The sequence below is a fragment of the Primulina tabacum genome, chromosome 4 (assembly GCF_025594145.1).
Source record: "Primulina tabacum isolate GXHZ01 chromosome 4, ASM2559414v2, whole genome shotgun sequence".
In the NCBI taxonomy this organism is placed as follows: domain Eukaryota; kingdom Viridiplantae; phylum Streptophyta; class Magnoliopsida; order Lamiales; family Gesneriaceae; genus Primulina; species Primulina tabacum.
The window spans coordinates 13,159,958-13,176,102 of record NC_134553.1 but is presented as its reverse complement, the minus strand read 5'-3'; the positions used below and the strand labels follow the sequence as shown (position 1 = coordinate 13,176,102).

At 34.7% G+C, this 16,145-nt stretch overlaps 2 protein-coding genes across 3 annotated transcripts; both read left to right on the top strand.

Annotated features, from left to right (window-relative positions):
• The first annotated feature begins 3,253 nt into the window (after positions 1-3,253).
• On the top strand, positions 3,254-7,193 carry LOC142543107 (putative transporter C405.03c). 2 transcript variants are annotated; one of them, XM_075650132.1, is made up of 8 exons: positions 3,257-3,690; positions 4,910-5,305; positions 5,457-5,674; positions 5,819-5,886; positions 5,988-6,089; positions 6,359-6,476; positions 6,549-6,684; positions 6,768-7,193. In XM_075650132.1, the coding sequence occupies exons 1-8, from the start codon at positions 3,610-3,612 to the stop codon at positions 6,828-6,830; spliced, it is 1,182 nt and encodes a 393-aa protein (XP_075506247.1). In that variant the 5' UTR covers positions 3,257-3,609; the 3' UTR covers positions 6,831-7,193. The 2 variants fall into 2 exon arrangements, with proteins under 2 accessions (XP_075506248.1, XP_075506247.1); XM_075650133.1 differs by lacking the exons at positions 6,359-6,476; positions 6,549-6,684; positions 6,768-7,193 and adding an exon at positions 6,189-6,352 and having other exon boundaries at positions 3,254-3,690.
• A 7,572-nt stretch (positions 7,194-14,765) lies between these two features.
• Positions 14,766-15,392, top strand: LOC142541558 (glutaredoxin-C6-like). Its single transcript, XM_075648068.1, has one exon. It carries the CDS (start codon positions 14,833-14,835, stop codon positions 15,268-15,270), a length of 438 nt encoding a protein of 145 aa, XP_075504183.1. The 5' UTR covers positions 14,766-14,832; the 3' UTR covers positions 15,271-15,392.
• The last annotated feature ends 753 nt before the right edge of the window (positions 15,393-16,145 follow it).

The following is a 16,145-nucleotide window of genomic DNA, read 5'->3' as shown; positions in this document are numbered from 1 at the left end:
ATCAGTTGAATTTGTTTATGATTCATCAATTGAACTGGTTCAGTTCAGTTAATTAGTTGGTACTTTCAGTTTGCATTATTCGATAGCTTCAATTACATTCAGCTAACTGCACACTTAGTTAAGATCATTAGAAACAAAATAACAAGTTTTGTTAACGTCAAAATCAAGATTGCGAATATGAAATGTTCCAACAATCTCCCCCTTTTTGATGATCACAAAACTTGAGCAATTAAATCGATTTAAAATTTTAAAATTTTTAAATTTACCTAATTCTCTCCCTTTGAGAGAATTAAAAACATTTAAGGCGATTAAAAATTTTTCAGTTCGAGGGATATGAAAGCTCCCCCTTAATAACTGAATTTAAAAACGAGTTTAAAACATTTTTCAATTCGAGGAAGAAAACTCTTTCTCAAGAACTGAATTAAAAACTACCCCTTAAAATTATAAACATTCACGCGATTTAAAAATATTTTTTAGCTACATTTAACATTCAAGCAGTTTAGGCAACACAATAACTGAAAGTATTAGTTCAGTTACATTCAAATCAACTGAATAAACATGATATTTATTCAATCAAATAAGTGTCCCTTGTATCATACATTTAAGTACACCAACATGCGAAAGGGAATTGCTACTATAATAGCAGATTTTAAACAACATCAAATATCAGTTAGTTTATACATAACAGAACTGAATGTACCAATAATTGGTTGTCTTGAATGCTTTGAAATGCTGCATCGATTTTGAGTCTCTTTTTTCCACAAGAGCAGCTAATTTGCCTTGGACTTGATCTCTGTGCTGGCTAACTGGTCGAGCTAACTTAAACTGGACTCAACTGATGCTGAACCGCATTGATCATCTACTCTGATCTGATATGGCAGTTAAGCGGCGATATACTGCTGATGATTAAGCTCCACTTTAATCATCCAGCATTTCAGCTTAGCTGGGTTTCGTCTGTTGATCAGCTAAACTGGTAGGCTGGCAACTAAAATCTTGTCCACCGATCAGTTTAGCTATTCTGCTGTCAGTTTGAACTCAAAACCCTGCAAGCTGCTAAAACAACAAAATCCGGAGTCGAGAGAAGTGGCAACAATGTTAGTTGTAGATCCAACAATCTTCTCTCTTCTCACGGTAAGCTCATATAAAATTTTTTAGAGGATTTTGAAAACCATTTAAATAACATTTTGAAACATATTTTAAAATATTAACTTTCAAATGTCCTTCTTAGAACAGCTAGCTCTGATACCAATTGATGGGATCGGTTCGGGCACCTGCGATGGTGCTTCAAACATAATATTCTCAATGATCTGCAATCGCTCGTGTTCTAAGAATATAAACATCGATGAATTAAATCTAGTTTGGTTTTAAACCAAGCAGAAAATACTCGAAGAAATCCTTCGTTAAGAAATATAATCAGTTTTAAAGCTTTTAACTTGTGTAAACTGATTAACTGATATAAGGGGGATCCGTTCTTGCATATATCAGTTCATTATGGTGAGAACTGAACTGATAACAGCTCAAACTGATCAAATCAGATTGAAAACAAAAGTTAAACAGTTAAGTACACAAGATATATTTATGGATATTCGGAGACTTCAACTGCTCCTATGTCACCCTTCTACCACCTCGGGTAGGTTCCACTAGAAGATTTTGATTTATACAATGACTTGTACAAAAGCACTTAGCTTAGGACTTACTCTACTGCCTAACTGAACTCCTAGCCTAGACTGAAGGCAACATCTTCCAGCCAACACTTATTTAACATCTATGTGTTAAAGACTACATACACAAGTTTATTGTCTTTGTGCAAGACTCACTCAGCTATCCAATACGCTCTATTTTCTGTATGTATGTGAGTGATTGTGTGTATGTGTGTGAGAACTGATCTATGATTACAACACGAAGGTTTTCTCACACACTGAGAGAAAAGTACTTTTAAACTAAGCTAATAACACTTTTAAGTGTTCTCTCAAATATGGGCTGATTGCTTCTTTTAAGCTAGTATGCATTATGTGTGCCCTTCTTCTTTTGATCTTCACACACTTGTTTGTTGATGGTTTTGATCTTGTATTAATAGAGGAAATGTGACTGTACACCAAGACTCATCAAATGTGTTCGTTGCAGTTTGAATTTGTTCTTGACTTTAAGCACTGCTGCAATGTTCACTATTGTACTTTTATTGTACAATTGCTTTTATACCATTGTGCACAACTGGATTCTATTTAGATAAGCTTGTTGTGTTCTGCAAATTGGTCGGCTCCGAACTGATGTTTTGAACAGGTCAGTTGAACTGATCTTCATTGGCCTGGTGAAATCAATTTACTCGTCAGTTGAACTGATTTCACTATTTCAGTTGAACTGGTCAGCTGGGCTCTTCATCAGTTGAACTCTTCATCAGCTGGCCATGTTTTTGAAGGTCTTCTGCTGAACCACCTATTAGCTGAAAAATCAGTTGAACTGGTTCAGTTCGATCAATCAGTTGGTACTTTCAGTTTGCATTATTCGATAGCTTCAGTTACGTTCATGTAACTTCACATTTAAATTAGATCATTATAAACAAAATATCAAGTTTGTTAACATCAAAATCAAGATTACGAACATGAAATGTTCCAACAACCTGATTAAGAGATTGAATAAAGTTCATAGGGATTTAGAAGAAGAGATATTACCACCTAAACACCTGGATAGCTGGAGTCGGCATTAAATATGCAAAGATAAATCAGATCTAAACACCCTATAAACGGTATTTGAATCATACGACGTTCAAGAGCGTTTTGAATGTGAAAAACAAAAAAATTTAAAACTTCTGTTACGTTTTGTGTGCGAAAAACATTACACTAACAACTATTCCGGGGAGTGAATGTACACGAGCGTTGCCGTTGGTGCCGCTTCTTCATGAGCTGCGTCCTGACTTCGAAATGGGAATGCGATGAACATTGAACAGTATAGGATAGGGAGAAGTGTGGTAAAATATTATGAATCACCATTGGATTGCAAACAATATTAGTCTGGTTAATTATTGGCAGTGTTGTTTTTGGGGGGGAATTTATTGTTCAGTTGAGTAGGTTCCTTTTAGTTTGCAGAGTTTGACTCACAACATTTATTTTAGAATGCGAATACAATCATCCTCCGTTTTAGCATCGCTGAATGATTACAAAATTACTCGCGTGATGACAATGCTATTGCCAGTCAACTTATATTCACTTTTTTTCGGAATTCCCCAATTTCTAAGAATATGACTATTCTACCAAACTTTACAATCTCGTCTTAATTTGGCATATTTTTCCCACTTTTTCACCTTCGAGACTCTAATTTTGCTCCAACCATTTGGCTTCTCTCGTATTGTCCCGAAAGAACTAATATTTCACTCGTTTCTTACGGGCATTCGCCATAAATCTGAAGCTTTTGGTATTTTCCTCCAACCCTGCGAATACATATTCGTCGGATGATCTCTGATCTGGATTTTTTTAGCAGCATTGCTCTTGTTGGTTTTGCGATCGTGAAAATCTAAAGTTTGCGCCGACACGAGATCTGTGTCATGAAAAGATCAGATCTTTATTGATTTTTTTGTGTTGGGTATCAAAACCTGGGTTGTTTCTTTGATTTGTAATGGGGTGGAGATACAGGGCCGGCCTTCTATTAATGGCAGCTGTTGTCATTATTTGGGTTACCTCAGCAGAGGTCACTCAGGTCGGATTTCTTTCCCGTCTTTTATTGTTTTTCAAGTGTTAAAATCTTAAATCTTTCTCTTAATTCCAGGTGGTGTAGCTTTCCTAGTCTTTGTGTTCAGGATTTGAATTACTTTTTTGTTAATTCTTGAGTATCTTAATTTCATGTGCTCTATTTGGTGTTCATTACTTGGTTTTCATGTTGTTGGCTTTTATTTGTTCTGTATGTAATCAAATTGTTGTCTGTGGTTTTCCTTATCTGGCAAATGTGCTTTTGCTGGGGTTTATGTCGTCAATTGGAAGATTAAATACTTAGCATTGCTGCAATGGCTATGGCTTAGAGTTTATTATTTACATATCTGAATTGGCTAAGAAGCAAGAACTAATATAGTCAACCAATCTGCAGATGAAATTCCACATTTCCCCTTATTCATCTTGATGTACATTCGTACACACAACTCAGTTTTAGATATTCCAACACCTAATCCAATTGCGTTATTATCTCAATTACGTGGTGCTGTGGTGGTTCACGCTCTGTTGGTGTGGACTAGCATGAGCAATACCTTTTTTCTAATGAGTGACTTACGTTGTTAGAGGATTTCATTATATATATAATGATCTTGTCAAATGATTCTCACAAACTGTAAGTGGTCAGGGTATTACACTTATTTTTTATTCAGAAAACAGTCTTTGTCACCACCTAATTCATCAGTCTGCCAATACTGGGTAGAGTACAGTTGGCTCCTCTGCATTTATCAATTGTCCCAGACAGCCCTTAGCTCCTTATGATTTTGTTGGCGAAAAGGTTTGTATGATTTGCTCGAGTGTACTTGCAAGAGAGACACAATGCAATGGGCTTTTGTGGGCATCTACTTCATATTTGTTCTCATCTTAAAAAATAATTTACCTATTGTGGTGTTTTATCAATCTTATCAACCAATTCAGCGAAAATATGTGGTGTATGGGTGTTGCTGGTGGATATCTTTCTAAAATTGGAAAGCTCTATGGCAATGTTGCACGTGTGGATTTCCTATTTGTGATGCACATTGTTGAGAAGTTATGTTAGACTATACTAAAGAGTTCAATTAATTTCCTGAAACTTTCTTATTCTCATTTGTTTTTCAATAAAATATTTTTTGTTGCTCTGAAATTGTCGGTGTTGAAGAAGTTAGGCCACTGTTTCTCATAATCAAAATCTTAGTTATTTGGCTGTTTTCTTTAATGCATGGTGTTTTCAACAGGATATTTTCACAGACTATAAGCAACCATTTGCCGTGACATATCTGGGAGCTTCTTTGATGGTGATATATCTCCCGATAGCATTTGTTAAGGATTGTATATGTAGATTCCTAAAGAGACGGTCAGGCAAAAGTGGTCAAGGGGTGAATGAGGACTCGTGCTCTCCCCTTGCCTCTCCTTTAAAATACATTGGGGGACAGAAAATGTTTGAACTGGAAAGTCAGGGATCCCTGACTAGAAAAGACAGTGAACTGGATCTTTCTGCTAATGAAGAGGGAAAGCCTTTGGTTTCCAGACACGTAGATGATGCTAAAAATTCTAGAAATGAAAAAGAAATCACAACCAAAGAAATTGCTACTTATGGATTTTACATTGCCCCGCTTTGGTTTTTCACTGAGGTATTTCCTAAAACCATGAGCTTATTTTAAATTGGGTTTTCTCAAGACCGATTTTAACTGTACATTTTGAACTACTTCACGAGTTTATTTCACCCTCACTCTTTGCATTCCCTTAATTTATCCACATTCTTTTTGTGTCCCTCTTTTGCAGTATTTTTCGAATGCTGCTCTTGCTCGTACAAGTGTTGCCAACACTACACTTTTATCTTCTACTTCGGGACTTTTTACTCTCTTTGTTGGTGCTTTTTTGGGCCAAGATTCCTTAAATATGGCAAAGGTAGTTGCTGTATTTGTCAGCATTACTGGTGTTGCCATGACAACCTTGGGAAAAACTTGGGCTGCCGATGAAACCCAACTAAACACATCTTCGTAGGTCTTTCCATCTCTTTGTAATCATTGACTTATAAATTCCACAATACATCTGAGCTTTTGATTTCTTGTTTATTCCTCAGCATCCATTAGCAATTTGATGTTTCAGAAAACGCGTGATGGTTCTTTTTGTTTCTTGTATAGTGGCAAACATTCTTTTTCTGGGGATATTTTCGGCCTTCTATCAGCTATGTCATATGGCCTGTTTACAGGTGTGGGATTGTCCGGCCTGATGATAACTTCTTATGATTAAACAAATTAAGACTATCATGGAAAACATCTAATGAGAGTTTTTTTGTATAAAATGATGCAGTGCTGTTGAAGAAGTTTTCTGGCGAGGAAGGGGAAAGGGTTGATGTGCAAAAGTTGTTTGGTTATATTGGATTGTTTACACTTGTGGCACTCTGGTGGCTTGGTTAGTGGTCTATAATATTTGATATTTTATGATTCAAAAACCTCATTATTTGTTTTCCTAATATTTTTTTTTTAAGTTTTAATCCTTTATTCGCTACAGGGACAGACTTTTTAGCTTCGGTGGTCTTGAAGAAACTTGTGTCAGCACGGTTTTTTAAGGCCATTTTTTATATTTCTTCAAGGCCATCACAGCTAAAAAGGTGGATCAATTCACCTTTTTTTATTGTTATTTAAGCACTTTTTAATTGCTTTGTTTCATTGTTATTTCAGTGTGGCCATTGACGGCTTTGGGTATAGAACCCAAATTTTCCGTTCCTCATTCTGCCAGGATGGATGAAGTTGTGATTGCTAATGGACTTGTTGGAAGCGTTATCTCTGACTATTTTTGGTGTGTATCACTATTTTCTCTCTTAATTTGACTTGTGATTTTTCTCCTCACGAAACCGATTGTTCTTATTAGGGCATTATGTGTCGTCTGGACAACACCACTTGTGGCCACGTTAGGCATGTCTCTGACCATTCCGCTTGCGATGGTGGCTGATATGTTGATTCATGGGCGTCATTATTCTGCTATATATGTACTTGGATCCGTTCAGGTAAACGAGATACAGAGAATAGCTATACTCTTTCGAAGTCCGTTTTTGGGAGTAAAATTAATTTCATTCTGTCCCGTTTGCAGGTATTTGCTGGATTCATGATAGCCAACCTTTCTGACTGGTTTTCGAATCTATTTGGCTTATAGCGTTCTGTTAAAAAATTCAAGCTTTGATATAGAGCGACATCTTGTATCTCGTCGATTGGTTTATATGGCTTTAGATCAACACAAAGTATTACTCTTGTGTACCTAGACTCTGCAACTGGATTTGATTGCTGCATCCAGTTATTCCTGTCTCGATTCATTTGACGTAGATGTAAGAAGTTGATTCTTCCTCGATTTTGTCAGAAATGGCCTTTTTAGCTTCGATGGCCTTGAAGAAACTTGTGTCAGCTTTCCTGTACACATATGTCAAAGTGTTTGTACCATGCCATTCATATATACTGGTTTCTTTGTATAGTTTTTGTATTGATGTAGAATTTGCAGAATGTTTGTTGGTAAGCCTTCTCATTCCTTTGGTTTTAATAATAAATAAATAAATTTTTGAATGAAAGGAACACTCACAATGTTATTGTGCCTAAGAAGTAGTGATCATAAAACTATTTTGGAAAAGAGACTGGCGAAGCGGCATTATGATATATTAAGTTTTTAGCATTTTTAAAGTTTAATTTATTTATGAGGTGATTTTAAGATTTTAAAATTTTTAAAGTTTATCAATTGAATATTTTATTCTTAATTAGGAGATTTTAATAAAATTAGTGTTGGTTTAATATTTTAATTAGCATGTAAATTAAATTATTAAGCAATTTCTTCCCCTTAATTTACTAAAACTCACGCACACCCACACACACACGTTTCACACCCACACACACTCAGATTTCATATTTCTTTTGAGAGATAGCTAGGGTTCTTGTTACTCTCTCCAGCAGCCACCCTCTCCTTCAAATTATTTCAGCAACCTCGTTGATTTTTAGCAAGAAAATCGTGCCACGTTTCGTCCCGGATCAACCATCGCATCATTCTCGCTTCGGTATCGTCGTTTCAAGAGTTTTAAAGATCAAGGCATGTATATTCTATTGTTTCTGCATCGATCTTGTCATATAATGTGTGGTGATTTTTATTATGCACGAAAATCCATGTATGTTGTGAAAAAGTTTGAGGAAAAACGTTTGAAATGATTTTTAGATCCAAATTTTTATATCTAAAAACGTGTCTGTTGTCATTTCGATTACTGCGAAAATTCGGTCTATTTTCTGGAGAAGTTTTCAATATATAAAACGTAGTACCTTTCGATACCTTCGATTTGAAAGTAAATTTGTAATTTTTGGACAAGAAACGAGTGATTTATGATCGTTTCTGTGAGGTTGCTCAAACTGCGAGTTTATGAAAATGCGTTCTTGACGTGTTCTTGAAGTTTATTTGTAGCAGGCTTCGTTGAAAACCGTTGGGTGATTGCTGCTGCGTTTAGGTATGTTGAGTATGAGGTGGGGATTATTTTGGTGCTTCGTTTCGTGTCGATAGGCACCTGGTTACATTAGAAGTCGTAGGAAACGTGTTGGTGTCAAAATATCGTGTGCACGGGTTGTGTTGCATTGTTTGTTGTGCGTCGTTGTTTTTGGACGTTGTGTGAGTTTGGAACATTGCCATAGCATTCTAGGTTGAGTCTCGTTGCATCGATTCGGGTCGTTTGGGCGTGACTTTTAAAATTGCATCAAAATGTGTTCTTCTGGTTGGTTGTGCGCAGGGTTAGCGCCGCAGCGCTCACCAGGGTGCGCCGCAGTGCCCGATCTGCGCAATTCTAGCGCCGCGGCGCTGTCCTTGTGGCGCCGCGGCGCTTGACCTGCGGCATTGCTAGTGCCGGGCGCTAGGCAATGCCACAGCGCAGTGCTGTCCAGTGCCTAGGCTGTCCATGACTTTTTAAATCACTATTTTAGGTCCATGTCTTCCATATTTGGGGAAATGTTCACACTTCATATAGAGATTGTTTTGGGGTTCGATGTCATGGTTTAGTAAGATGATTAAACGAGGTCAAGTTCCGAGTGATTTAGAACGTCATAATTAAATTGTCATTTCGGGTGACGAGCATGACTATTACGTCTAAGTTATGAAAAATTAAGTGCATGTAATCGTGTTGGTATGTGCAGCAGTGGCCCCAAGCGAGACCAAATGAATCTCTCAATGCCATGTAAGTATGTTCGACATGCAAAAGAAAATATTTTATGTTTTTGAGGTATGCTAAACGTCTTGTGACCAATTATGAACGGGTTTGGAAGTCGGTGAACATGGCCGAGGACCTCTCCATCCCGGTAAAGCATGACCGGGTTTAGATCAGGATTGGAAAGTGGTAAAGTATGACCAGGGACCAATTCACCCGGTAAAACATGACCGGGGATCTCATGTATGCGGTATTGGATTTTCCCTGCCAGCCCAGTACTATGGTTTAGTCTGATCAGACGCATTTATGTATGGATCACTTGCTTTGAAACATATCTCTACGCAAAATGATGAAGTTTATGCATGTTCAAGTATATATGATGCAAGTATGTTTATGAAAAGTTTTACGATATGTTGGGTCTATGTTTATGCAAGTACGTTCAAGTTTAAGTATGAACGTTCTACTTTAAAGATGCATGTGATTTTATTTCGTATTTCTTGTTATCTCTAGTTTTTATATGTTGAGTCTTTAGACTCACTAGATTTGATCGATGCAGGTGAGGACGAGTATGAGAAGACGAGGGGTGGGGACAAATGAGCCGGCTCGGACTGCGCAGGAGGCTAAACCCGAGGACCGCCTATGTTTTAAGAACTTTATGCATGTTGAATGAAATACTCTGATTTTCACGAGATTGTTTTACGTTGTTTGAGCAAATTATTTTATCAAACTATTTTGTAACCTTTTTCTTGCAAATGTTTTGGTCGAGTTGTTTATCGTTATCGCAATTTGAATGATTACAATTTATTTAAGAAAATTTTTATTTTTCCGCAAAATTTCAAGTAGTTTAAAAAGTACGGTACGTTACAGAATGGTATCAGAGCCGGTCACCAGCAAGAAACACCAGGAAATAAGTGCTATGCGGGGCAAAGTGCTATGTGCATGGGAGCTACCTCTTGAGCCTGCGAGGCAAAGTGCTACATGATGGGAGCCACCTGTTGAAACTGTAGGGGGCACCTCTAGATTCTCGGCGCTGGTGGATCGAGTGGTCAGGCCGCGATGATAACGCCACGTTCTGAAAGAGGGGTGATTGTGATACCCTTGTGGCCTTGTCCCATATCTTAAAAATTAAATATTTAAAATGAGTTTATAATGGGCTTACAATGGACTCATATAGCAACTTGGGTTAATCATTTTCGTAAAGCGAGGACAAATACGAAGTAGTTTCTATAGGGGTCCATTGTGCAGTCACGCAGCCGTGGGCCTGGGCTCGGGGCATGACAATCACGGTTGATGGAAGACAAGAATAAATTAAACTCTTTTAATTTTTAATTTTGCGGTTTGATATAAATTTTGAATCTAAATCAAAATTAGGGATTTTAATTTTAAAATTATCTCATCATCTTAATTTAAAATCGGGTCTCATGAGTTTGTATGTTTTTCGGATTCATGCAACTATATTATTTAATAATATACATACATGCATACTACTATATCGCATATATCATAATATAACATTTAACAATAATAAGTATGATCGATCACCAACACTATTAGATCAATGTGAGCCAAACATGGACTCAGGCCCATAACCTAGGTGAATGCAGAGATGCAAATGCAACTTATTACAAGAGCTTTCAATATTTTACATGTCTTCATCTTGTGAATCGAGTCCACCATCTTTCAGTTTTGATCTTCCGCTATTTATAATAATTACATTTAAATAACCATGGCACATACGGGATACATCTTATGTGGTGGGAATGGGCCATAAAACAATAACGCTTTAATAATATCAAATATTAACAAAATGAATTAAAACAGTAAAATATCCTAATATACATCTATCACATTGATCAAGGCTCTCGATCATCCTACATGTATTTAATATCAAATATTAACATCAATTAATTAAATAAATTTAATTAATTGATTAAATCATGTATCCTGTAATTTTATCACTAAACGTCACAATTACTAAAGAAATTAATAAATTAAATAAACTCTTTTAATTTAATTTCTAATTAATTCAATAATAATTGATTTCTTGCGAAACTAATTTTAATATAAATAATTAAAATAAGATTCTAATTATTTATTTTACACGAAAATTTATAATTTTACCAAAAATTAATTTTAAGAGTAAACTAATCAAATTTTCACAAAATTCAAATTTAACTCAACACCATGCCTAAAATTCCAGGCAGCGTGAACAGTAACCCTTTTTGATGAAAAATCAGTGATGCACGAGGCACGGTCCACGCTGCCACGGGCACTATTCACGGGTAGCGTGAACAATAATTTTTTTTCGAAAATCAAAATTTCATAGGCGCGATTTCTGGAAAAAATTTTTGTGTAGAAATAAAATACTCATCATGATACGAACCATACGATAAAGAGAACCTGACTCTGATGCCACTATTAATGGAAGCGTTTTTCTCATGTCCAAACGCAGAAGTTTTAAAAATTTTAATTTTGACGTTCATAATGTTATTTGGGTTCTCGTATGGTTTTAATAATAATCATAGGGTGTTATAATTTTTACCTTTAGTGAATTAATCACTTGGACCAATTAGCGGATATAGCACTTATTGTATTTCTCTATGAACGTTCCTCAAAATCTCCTTTCTTCGATTCTCCTAATCTGGTCCACAAGTTAAACAATTGTTCATCTTCTAAATTACAGTAGAAATTTAGAAGTATTTTTAGTTTAATATCAAGAAAAACAAAATGGCTCAAACCCCTTTTTGAGAGCAAAAGGCCTATGGAGACTTTCTCTCTCTCTCTCTCTTTTTTTTTTTTGTGTCAAAAGCTTCGGGATAACTACAATGATAACCAAAGTAATACATATATTTTATTTTTTTAATTAATTGTAGTTTCCTTAATTAATCACATTAATTAAGTTAATAGATTTCAATAAATCTTTGACTCTCGAGAATAGCACACCACAATCGTGCATATTTTGAAAATATGCATATATATTATTGCAAGTCTTGATTTTTCTTTGATTGGTAATATTTATTTTGGTATCATTATCTTTCCATACATTAATTAATATCATGTAAAATATTTAACCTAATGGCTTTATTCTAGTCCAACTAGAATATAGATTAATTATCTAAAGTCCATCTGGAACTTCAATAATTTTGTACGATGGTTTTGTACTCCTACAAACCTAAGATTCCTTCACATTACATCATTTTTATCATGATCTTGAGAAATGATCCAATATCATCGAAGTGACTATTTAAACTTGCTCGTCATTATGATGCACACTTCATTTTCGAGATTACTTTTATCTAAATAAGGCTGATGCTAATTTTTGGAACATTTCCACTTAAATTAGGCAGTGTACTCCCCTTGACTGTTTTAGCAGTCATGCTCTCAAAATTTCTACAAGTGTCTATAAGAAATGATCCCATCAAACTCATTTTTTATAAATTCAACTCCTTGAATTAATTATCTCAACGGGAACAAATGATCCAGTACTTGTCTGACCCTCAATGATTCAGATATACAACTAGCCGTGAGTTCAGAATGTGATTAAGGAAATTTTTCTTTATTCGGGCTTACCCTAATTTGTCCCATTTCTTGCACCAATATTTGATCGTGAGAATGGCATAAATCATTTTCTGATTAAACCCATCAAATCATAGTAAGAGCGTCTAGTAGCATCGCCTCATGATTCCCTGGGTATCACTGATAGTGCCTGCAAGAATCAATCGGTTATGATTAACGTACAGTACGGTTCCTTCATCTCATATATCCCGATCGAATCTGCAACCATTGGTTCATCGAGGTTGCATATTAGATTCGATAGCTATGTCATACAATCATGAAATTTTAATAGTGTCATCACATACACAACTAGAAAATTCTTTCCATAATGTACATTTCACATTTTGGCCAGAAAATTCATGCACTATTATTTCATTAGATCACCTAGGATATCCACACCAGTAGGAAAGAGGTGAATTTTCGACGACAATACACTAGCTCCTACACACTTCGTAATTGCACCCAACCTCACCACCTCATGACCCTCGCGGAGTCGATAAATGAGTCAAAACACAATCCTATTATGTAGAGCCTCAGTATTGTCCTAAATCGTAAGTACTAATCATGTACAATCACAACCACAGACTTTTCCTCTGGATGAATGATAACCACTTAGAAAGTCTGAGGGAGGGTTGTTCGGTACAATCTTCATATGATTACCCATCTTCATGATTGGACATCTCTATGCCCTTACCATGAAACACGGTATACAACATCACAGATGTTAGTCTCAAGCTCAAGTGACATTTATCATTATTTTAGGCGGCTAAAACGACTAGAAACGAATTTAGAATATACAATGTTTAAAAATGAGTTTCAAGATCGAATTACGATTAATTTGGATTAAAGTATAATCAAGAACTTTACCTATGCTGGTTGAATTAGTATACAGACAAAGTGAAATTAAATCATAAAAAATTAAATTATATTAAAATAATAGACTGTTTATTACACTTGAGTAAATAAATTTCTTAACCAACCATTGACTTACAACATCTACTCTAATATTTTTCTCCAATTATCCCATGATATAATTATAAAATTGTCATTGATATGAAGTTAAAAGAAATAAATTGTGATGAACCAAAAACTATTACATGAGAACAGAAAACAAATAAAACATCGTGCATAGAGATTTTTTCTTTAGCACGAACCCTTCAATAATTTAGACTGAACGATGAAGATGTAGAAGCCAAGAAACAGATCCACGTGATCCCTTCATTTCTGTTGTCATCTATTGCAAATTCTTACATGCATCGCCCACGTTGATGTACATATAGCCTTATCTCTTACGTCATGGGTAACGTAATATGTTGCTTTGTGATGTCACCCACCTCCACCTTTCTTCCCCCAATAAATCAGCAATAACGGGTACTCCAATTATTCCCATTTCTTAATTTTATACACTAACTTGTAGGATATATATAAATTCTGTTAATTAATTTTATAATTTGACATGATGTATAATTTGAAAGTACATGGTATATTTTTATACAAACTATAATAGTATCGAATTTATTTTTTACGTCAATTTTAATATGACTTCTTATTTATAATTTATTAATCTTATAAAAATAAATATATTATTGTGAAATATATATGGCACACGAAAAATTGATGCACGTTTTGATGTATATAAATTATACAGCTTTATTTATAATAAAAACAATTAAAAACACACCAATTGAACTATATATATATATATATATATATATATATATATATATATATATATATAGAACGGAAATGGATCGAGACGGATGTTTGAGTATATATAAAATTATAATTTAATTGAATAAAAATATGATTATTTTGTGAAAATGGGACATATTAACCTTTGTAAGAAAGTAGAGAGCATGGGTTGCAGGTTTGTAGAAGACATTGTAGTAGTGGGAATTTTTTTTTACCAATTGGATTTTGTCAATATTTAAGAAACGTGAACTATGAAATATTGTATCCAAGTCAACTCACTTAAATGAGGTTAATGTTTTATTAAATTAATTAATTAATTATTAAAAGTAAATACATAACATAACATACATGGACACTTCTCAGTTTTATAAAGTTAATTAATAAGTTTAAAAATCAGTTTCTAATATGAAATAAAATATTACTTATTTATATAAGTAGCCAATCGACTCAAAATGATAAAAAAAAAATATTAATAAAGAAAAATAGGACACTAGACGAACATAATAATAATAAAAAAAAGATCAAGGGGTTATAATTAATTGTAGGTTCAAAAATCATTATATTTAATGAAAATAAATAATAAAATAATAAATTACTCGAAGAAATTATTATTATTATTTTAAAAAAATAGGTGGCTTACGAAATTCCTTTTTTTCCAACGACCACTTGCCCCATTTTTTCGTATATAATAAACCTCTGATTCAGTCATTTCTCCTCCATGTCCCCAGTAAAATCTCGACGGCGGCGATGAAAGGCGTTCGAAACAACTGGCCGCTAGCAGATAACGGCGTCCGCCTCGAGCTCACCCCGACCACCAACTCCCCTCTCGCTATCGACGTCTCCGAATCCACCGAGATGCGCATCCAACGCCTCATCTCTGAGAACCCTCTGATCATCTTCAGCCGATCTTCTTGCTGCATGTGCCATGTCATGAAACATCTCCTCTCCACCATCGGCGTCTACCCCACGGTCATAGAGCTCGAAGAAGACGAAATCACAACTCTCATCCAGCGGGAGACCAGCGATGACGCGACCTCGGCCGGCGCGAGTGGGGTCCCGGCGTTGTACATAGGCGGCGTGTGTGTTGGTGGCTTCGAGAGTCTGGCTGCTTTACATTTGAGTAATAATCTGGTCCCCAAGCTTGTCGAAGTTGGTGCTCTTAGAAATGAAATCTTAGGCAGCTAGCCCTTAAATAAATGCTACTCATTATTACTAATAATGATAATATCATATTAGTGATGAAATTTATGTATATATAAATTAAATATTTGTATGAGAATATTAATATAAATTATAATTGTTATGATTTCTTTTCCTATGTTGTAAGCTTGTGAATTAGTATTTTCTTGTTGTTCTTGAAATTGTAGCTAGGATAAAATTAAGTTGAATTATGATTGAATATGTAAATTCAGTGCATCTTTATAAATTTGCAAGACTAGTGGGCTGTAATTTTCACCAGATTCAGTTATTAATCACTTCATTTTAATCACAGTGGTGTTTCTAATTCCCATGGTGAAACCTAAATTCAGATATTAATTTTTTTTTCATATGTTATTATCTAAATTTTGCAAATTTTTTCTTAGAATTTTGGTAATTTTATTTATATATATTTTTACGAATATTCAAGCAATTGAAGCTGAATATTCCTGAGTTTGTTTTTATAATCCTTGGATGAAATGATTCCAAGACAAAATTTTGTTCACAGTTGCTTCGAAGATGCACTTTACATGTTCATCATTGCAAACTACTTTTGACTGCAATGGTGAGAAATTTTTAAATATTTTAATCTAGTCTTAACCATGGTTGGCATATCCATGATTTCTGATCAGTTCATTGGTTTGACCTTTCAAAACCTTAAATTAAATTAATTTCATGCTTTAATCACAGTCAAATTACCATATTAATTAAAAATTATACATGTTTTTGTATTTATGATTAATTGTTTTCTTTAAGGAACCTTAATACCCCCAATGAATTTCATGCATAAAAAAGAATATATGATGCAAATATGTTTTGCTGGCATTAAACAATGTATGCCACAAAGGTTGTAAATATACTTT

What these genes read in the sequence shown, in the direction of transcription:
- LOC142543107 (XM_075650132.1), top strand. Translation starts at nt 3,610, where the DNA reads ATGGGGTGGAGATACAGGGCCGGCCTTCTATTAATGGCAGCTGTTGTC. An exon ending in GTCATATGGCCTGTTTACAG is followed by an intron (nt 5,887 to 5,987) that starts GTGTGGGATTGT and finishes AAAATGATGCAG; the next exon opens with TGCTGTTGAAGAAGTTTTCT. An exon ending in GTTATCTCTGACTATTTTTG is followed by an intron (nt 6,477 to 6,548) that starts GTGTGTATCACT and finishes TGTTCTTATTAG; the next exon opens with GGCATTATGTGTCGTCTGGA.
- LOC142541558 (XM_075648068.1), top strand. Translation starts at nt 14,833, where the DNA reads ATGAAAGGCGTTCGAAACAACTGGCCGCTAGCAGATAACGGCGTCCGC.